The sequence below is a fragment of the Clarias gariepinus genome, chromosome 16 (assembly GCF_024256425.1).
Source record: "Clarias gariepinus isolate MV-2021 ecotype Netherlands chromosome 16, CGAR_prim_01v2, whole genome shotgun sequence".
Taxonomy (NCBI): Eukaryota; Metazoa; Chordata; class Actinopteri; order Siluriformes; family Clariidae; genus Clarias; species Clarias gariepinus.
In genome coordinates this window covers 597501-605000 of record NC_071115.1, presented here as the reverse complement: position 1 = coordinate 605000, position 7500 = coordinate 597501, and the positions used below count along the sequence as shown (strand labels likewise).

Genomic DNA, 7500 nt, shown 5'->3' with positions numbered 1-7500 from the left:
TAGGGAGGAGAATTACCAGGGACCGGCCGATATGATTATCATCACGATGCCTCGCTGCTGATTCGAATTATATAGCGCTACTGATTTCTTTTTTTTGTTTTAGATTTTGTTACAATTTTAGACAAATTTTGCTAATTGTTTCTTCTGCCTGCCAATGTGTAAATAGTTTAGAGTACACCACCTGTGGGATTATAGAAGAAACTGCAACATTTTACCACCGTGTATAAATTTAAATAATAATATCTAACAATAAATTTTGGAGTCAATGTGGTGATACATGAATTGGCACCAAAAAGGGTCATGATACATCACTGAGTTGATTTTTCTCATCTCTATTGTCCATCCTTCCTGCGTCTATCGCGCTTATCACCGTGGGGCTGGAGCAGATCCCAGGGAACTCTGGGCAGAAGGCGGGGTGCACCCTGCAAGGGGCGTCGACATGTGTCTTTGGGTCAACAAGATCATATGGCTTCGGAGTGTGGGAGGAAACCAGTGTACCTGCAGGAAACCCAGCAAGCACGGGGTGAAGATGCAGACTCCTCACACACACACACACACACACACATAAATAGCCTTGTAGAATCGTTTAACTCTTTCCATTAGCATATTATTAACACTAACCCAACGTCCAAACTGTAATATCAGATTTTTGGTGTTCTAGTCGGGGACATTTCTCAGAGTTCCGCCGCATGGACGCTAAAGCACGCTGCAGACCAACATGTCCACCTTCAATGGAAACACCTTCAGCAAAGTGACGTCACGTTGCCTCCTGCTGTCATACCTCCACCGTCCATCCCAAGATGGAGGCCAGACGTCTTCCTGCAGCTGTCAGTACATTGAGTGAAATATTAACAGCGCCACCTGCAGTACTGGGGACTCTGAGAGGATTTGGGAGATTTTACACTGAAAAAGGTCTTTTCGTCTTCATTAGACGCTATCTCGCATCAACACTGTCAAGTACACAAACACACACAAAATCCTCCTAAATTACATTTGTAAATCACACACAGAGAGTCAGCCTTGAAATAAACAAACAAACAAATAAATAAGTGTGTAGTAAATATGACGTGTGGTGTTTGGTGTCCAGGTTTACGCCGTTCACACGCTGCGTGATTGTCAGTGCGAGTCTAAGGCAGATTATAAGCTCACACTTGGCTCACACTTGGCTCACACTTGGCTCACGCTCCTCTGTGATGTTCACTGAAGTCAGATCTCGTCTGATCAGCTTGTGCTTTAACTCTGGATTCACGGCTCTAAACAGAGTTTCCCTGAACTGAAATCTCCTTCACGGAGCAGCGGTGGTGAAAATCACAGAGATCAGTTCTCACAGAGATCCTCGTTCCTCTTTGCTGTGGTGTGAAGAACGCGTGGGTAAAATTCGGCTCGCGACTCGCAGCGCGTTCCCTGATCGACGTCACGGGTTGTGTGTTTCATTTCCATGGTTTCGGTTGTTGTTCTAAATCTCACTGCAGTCTGGTCCAGTACTGACCCAAACCCAGGTCCTGATCTCCAGCTTGGGCTCCAACCAGCCCTGAGAGTGAGACGCTGGGGAGGAAACCTGTGCACCCCAACACACACACACACACACACACACACATCAGGAACAAGTGTGTGCACATGATTGTTGGTGGAATGTGATGGGAAAAGGAAACTCACCTGCGTTTGTGGCGGCTCTCAGAGGAGGCAGGTGAGGGGTGGAGTAAGAGGCGGAGTCAAATGTATGAGGTAGATGATGAGGAGAAGAAGGGGGCGGAGACAACATGTTGGAGTAAGAGGAGGTGGACTGAGAGGAGAGAAAAAAACAAGAGAGAGATTATCTGATCACCACTTGTGCTTCAGCTCTTGTGGGCGTGGCTCTTGTGGACGGGGCACTTGTGGGCGGGGCTCGTTCAGATACGATTAATAATGTAGAAGCTGTATTTTACTAAAGCAAACACGGATTAAATAGCGCTACAGTTACATGATGTGATTTATTAAAGGAGGAATCAATTAAAAAGTGAAATGTGAAGGAAACACTCTGGACAAAAGTTGGCAATGCTCATCCACATGGTGCCTGTGTGTGTGTGAGTGTGAGTGTGTGTATGAGAGTGTGTGTGTGAGTGTGTGTGTGTGTGTGTGTGAGAGAGAGATCTTCCTGTTAAAGTGTGTGCACAGGTAGGGGAGACTGGGGTCGGTGTAGATTAGCAGCGTGATTTTTAAAATGTTTTCCAAAAATGTTCCTGGAACGTTGAAGCTGTCCATCTTTTGGATAACCACCTGAGAACATTTCTACAATGTTTCTAAAACGTTTAAAGAACTATATTTGTGGGTTCTATTTTCTGGATCATGTTTTTAAAAAATTCAGATCATTCAATAAGTTTTTTGAAAGTTTTTATTTGTGTCTTTCTGTCACACATCTGTATAATAGAGCTCTTGTGTGTGACGCCAGACCTGATGTAAAACTAAACCAGACGCCACTTTGTCTGGCGATTCAGAAACCTGGGATACAGTTCGATCCAGGTCTCTCTGACGAAACTTAATAAGTGAATGTTCAGTTCAGGCTGATATACAGCTTTAAATGATGATTTGGTTTTACGAAATAATAGTTCACCATGTCACAGATCTGACAGGTCACTGTCCTCAAAAGTGCTATAAAAACATCTGGATCCTGATAAACATCTGTAAATATGCAATGACTAAAGTCACTCTTCATGTGCCCAGTCATTATTCGGCTCTGTGGGGGGGGCGGAGCGTCTGCGGCGGAGCGTCTGGGCGGAGCTGATCACTACACACAATGTTTTGATTCTGGATCATGTGACTGTAAGAGCTATATTTAGAGAGTGTAAACACGTAAATAGTTAAAATAGCAAAGAATCAGAAGTGAAACCATCAAAGCTGAAAATTTTTCTCACACATCATATTTATATCTGAGTGTTAAATTATTAAAACTAATGAAGTAGTGACGTGTGTGAGAGAGAGGGATGTACAGAGGAAGTGTGTGAGAGAGAGGGATGTACAGTGTAAATACATTTAATAAATGATTTCATCACACACTACACAACTCTTATGTGGTTATACAAGTTACAAACTTGTAGTAGAAGTTATTTATTTGCTAAAATATGTACTGTAAGGCACACAAACAAACACACACACACACACACACACACACACAGAATGGTGAAGCAGATCTATGGGCATGGCGAGCTTGTGTACATTAATGTTAGTGTAAATATACAAATATGTAAAAAGTATTGATTTTTTAATTAACATCACGACATGAACACACTCGTGACCTTTGCACCCCGTCATCACACCACAGAAGAAGTGTTGTGTTTAATATTCGTATCAGTGACCTACTTCCTGTGTTTAATGAGGACATGGCAGGTACACACACGCCCTGTGACTTTTTAAAAATAAAGATGATTTCAGTGTCAGGACTGTGACGGTCTTTACAGCAGTGTAACAGGATTAAGTCTGATTCCTGTAAACGCGTAGATCCACAGCGGCCAGGAGGAGGCGAGGAAGCGCCAGGGGCAAAACCTCAGCCTGAAACCCAGGTGAGTCACTGCGTGTCCTGAGATCATACACTTAATGACAGTGCGTGTCTGAAACCGCACAGAGCGAAACACAACCCACACACACACATTTATTCAAAATCAAACCCTGAAGCTGTGTAACATGGAATTCTCTAAGATCCCGATGCCGCGTGTTTAACTTTAACACTATTTCGACCTTCCTATTGTTACTTACATTTTTTCTTTCATTATCTTTTATTAATGCCACAATCAGCACAGCGGTGTAGCGGTTAGCACTGGGGCCTCACACCTAGAGGGTCTGGGTTTGATTCCCACCTGGGGGTCTGCGCGTGTGGAGTTTGCATGTTCTTTCCGTGCTTGGTGAGTTTCCTCCTGTTACTCTAGTTTCCTCCCACAGACATGCAGGTTAGGCTAAGTGGCGTTCCCAAATTTCCCATAAGTGTGTGAATGAGCATGTGTGTGTGTGTGTGTGGAAGGGTTGAGGTGGGGCGTGCCCTGTGATTGATTGGCAACTTATCCAGGGTGTACCCCGCCTCATGCCCTAAGACTCTTGGGACAGGCTCCGCCCCATGACCCTGTATACAGGATTAAGCGGTACAGACGGTGAGAGAGTGAGTGTGTGAGTAATGCCACAATGCAACATCAGGGTCAAAACTGATTAAACCTAAAGACAGTAATTTCATCATCTAATAAATTAATATTTTTAACAATTATGATTCTGTTTTAAAAATATACACATAAACTTCAAACTTAACCGAGCATGATAATGATGATTGTGCAAATGGGGGAAAATAACAGAGGATCGCTTTCCTTATGGCCCACAAGAGGGCGACAATATGTCATGTCCCAGACCCAGAGCAGTCATGTGACCTGCTAAACTCAAGCCCATGTTGCCTCTGTGTTTAACAAAATACAATTAAGATGTTAAATAACAGCTGATATACAGTGTGTGTGTGTGTGTGTGTGTGTGCTACCTGCAGCGAGGAGAAGACAGACAGCGAGCCGTACGCAGACAGAGACGCATCACTGTGGGAGTGTGTGGGGCCTGAGAACACACACACACACACACACACACACACAGTGTATACTACAACATGCTGTAGAGTTTATACACAAATTAATCAATCACCTGCATCCAGTAACACATTTTATATATATATTTATTTATATTTTAAATGAACATTTTATTGTATATCAAGTGTGTATGGTTTAGTATTTTTGTAGGAGGAACAGACGGGGATTAAACTGGAACATCTTTAGATGGTAAAGCACTTAATTAAAAATAAATGAAACATTTAAACATTAGGGTGAACGTTGGTGAAATAGGCCACGCTTCAATCACAGTTTTTTCGTCACTTCAGGAGAAACCTTTGAAAAAAGCTTAAATTCTCCTTTACAGTCTTCAATAATTATAATACAGTCAGTGTAATGTTATAACATGTTCAATGTACACCCAGGTGAAGTGACACAGGATCAACGTTAAGTGTTTAAATTTTTACCAATTATTATTATTAGGACCCAAGCGGAACTCTATAGCGCAGGACCCTCTTGTTTTGCTAAGGAGTATTTTTTTTCCACCCTTTTGGGCTTCTTATGGTCCTAACATCCTCAAAAACTCATGAAAAATGGCAGTCAGGTTGGAATCTGCTGCCGTTAGGATGCCTGAGAGTCGCGTGGCCCGGGGCCTCAGTGGCCCCCACACGAGTCCTGGGTTCAACTCAACAGGAAATCAGTTATTTTGGGTCATTCGCAAAAATGCACCCGATAAATTTTGATCTACTCCTCCTAGGGAATTTATACGATCGTCACCAAACCAGGCCGATGTGATCTAAACACCTTGAGGACGCAAAATTGCGAAGGGTTTTTAGATATCTCAAACAGGTCAGCTGTGATAATGTCTTAAACTAACGCTGAAAAATGATTAATAACTTTCTGTGTGGCCTTATATTGAGTGACATTATATTCAGGGACACGTTCAGTGACATCACACTGAGGAACATCATAGTGTCAGGCTTTTCTTCCAGCGTTTGTGACGTGTACGTGCGGCCTATTGTACACATCACAAATGTTAACACTCACACATTTTTCTCTCACACACACGCACGCACACACACACATATACACACTCACATCTCTCTCTATCTCTCACACACACACACAGACACACACGCATGCATGCATAAACACACTCATACATCACATCTTTCACTTTCACACATGTACCCACACAAACACACACACACACACACACAGTTGACACAACAAATGACAAGCTGACATCAGGCCTATTACGTCATATTGAAGTGTGTGAGGTGTGCGGTGCGCCCAGAGTGGCGATGGCTTTTTGTAGGTCTTAACACGCTCGAAAGACGAACAGGTTGTGCGATGCCCTGGGGTGGTGATGGCACAAAGTGCTTGGGCCCGTCATCGTTGCTTGCAACTACTGTATTATTATTATTATTTAAACAATTAAAAGCTAGTTCAGGGGCCTCCGAGTGGCGCAGTGGTAAAGCGCTCTGAATAATTGAATAATATTACTATTGTGATAATTATATTGTAGTACGAGAAAAAATACTTATAATTATTATTGTTGTTGTTGTTGTTGATGATGATGATGATGATGATAATACTAATACAGTAATAACAATAATAAATGTAGTTATAATTCATGTGATAAATCTCAAACAGAGAAAAAAAAAAAAAAAAAAAAACTCAGATGTGTTGGACTAATGGCACTTAGTTATTAACCTAGTTAACCCAGTGTAAGTATGTATCCAATTATGTAAACATTAAAGCACTTTTTGTAAGTCGCTCTGGATAAGAGCGTCTGCCAAATGCCTAAATGTAAATGTAAATGTAAATCTCTGAGCTGCTGACTGGAGCCGTTGCCATGGTGAGGATGATAGACAGGCGGGTTGAAGGATGTGCCTTGCAGTGTGTGAGTTTGAGAACAGGAAGGCCCGCCCCCTAGCTTCTTCTGGCTGCGCAGCTTCTCCTCCCTCCTCCATTTAGCTCTCCGATTAGAGAACCACACCTGTCAATTATCCATTAGAGCACGGGTCAGTGGGCGGAGCCAGTCTGATTCCACTGATGCATTATTAATTGACTCACACAAGTTTAAGGAAAAATGTTTGATATTCACTTCATCAGCTGTTATAAAGTTTCGTGTGAGATCTGTAAGAGATCAGAGACGGGTTCTAACCTGAATACGAGCTTCAGGAAGGTCGATTTTGGAGGCGAGTCTCTCTCGGCCGAAGACGTCGGGGTAATGAGTCTTCTCAAACTCTGAGAGAAAGAAGCAGGAGGAACAAACGTGAGAGATGAGTCCATGCTCTCTTTCTGTGGGATCTAATGAAGGAGTGAGGACCTTTCTCCAGAGCGTTGATCTGCTCCTGGCTGAAGCTGGTGCGGTTCCTCTGCAGTTTCCTCTTCAGCTGGAGTTTAAGCTGAGCCTCGTCTGTGTCGCCCCTTATTCTCTGCTTCCCTTTGTCTCCTCCACGTCCTCCCTGTTCCTCCGTCCTCCAGTTCATGTCCTCCACACATTCGTCTGGAGCACACAGACAGAAACGGGGCTCTCTGGCTTCTGTACAAAATGTTGTATTTATCCTGACTAAAGAACACAGCAGTGATTCAAAAAAAAAGTAACAAATATTTAAAAAATAGATAAAAAATATTAACTCACTCTGAACCTTAAAATCCAACCAAATCATTTATATTAAGTCTGAAACAAATAACGAATAACCGCAGACAGATTAAACCCCTAAAGCAGAATTCCAAGTGGAAGCATTCATTTTAAAAGCTGAGAACTCTTTATTAGTATTAGCTTATAATTATTCAATAAACCATTAAACAACCCTTTAACCCTTTCTAAGAGTGTGTATGAACAGGGTAAGTGTGTGTGACAAACTCCAGATTATTGCTCAGTATTTTCTTTTTAATACCTGGAACCTGTCTCTGTTTATTAATATAAAAAGGTTCTTTAATA

The 7500-nt window shown here is 42.4% G+C and overlaps 1 protein-coding gene across 2 annotated transcripts in view; it reads right to left on the bottom strand.

Annotated features, from left to right (window-relative positions):
- Positions 1–221: 221 nt before the first annotated feature.
- The window catches only part of pax10 (paired box 10), an 8831-nt gene continuing 1552 nt past the window's right edge, over positions 222–7500 (bottom strand). For both annotated transcript variants that reach the window (XM_053514912.1, XM_053514914.1), the window contains exons 3-8: positions 6883–7062; positions 6718–6800; positions 6393–6549; positions 4490–4560; positions 1657–1783; positions 222–1558 (exon numbers count right to left, since the gene is read on the bottom strand). In XM_053514912.1, the coding sequence (XP_053370887.1) occupies positions 1464–1558; positions 1657–1783; positions 4490–4560; positions 6393–6549; positions 6718–6800; positions 6883–7062 (713 nt within the window). In that variant the 3' untranslated portion in view covers positions 222–1463. The remainder of the gene's footprint in view (positions 1559–1656; positions 1784–4489; positions 4561–6392; positions 6550–6717; positions 6801–6882; positions 7063–7500) is intronic.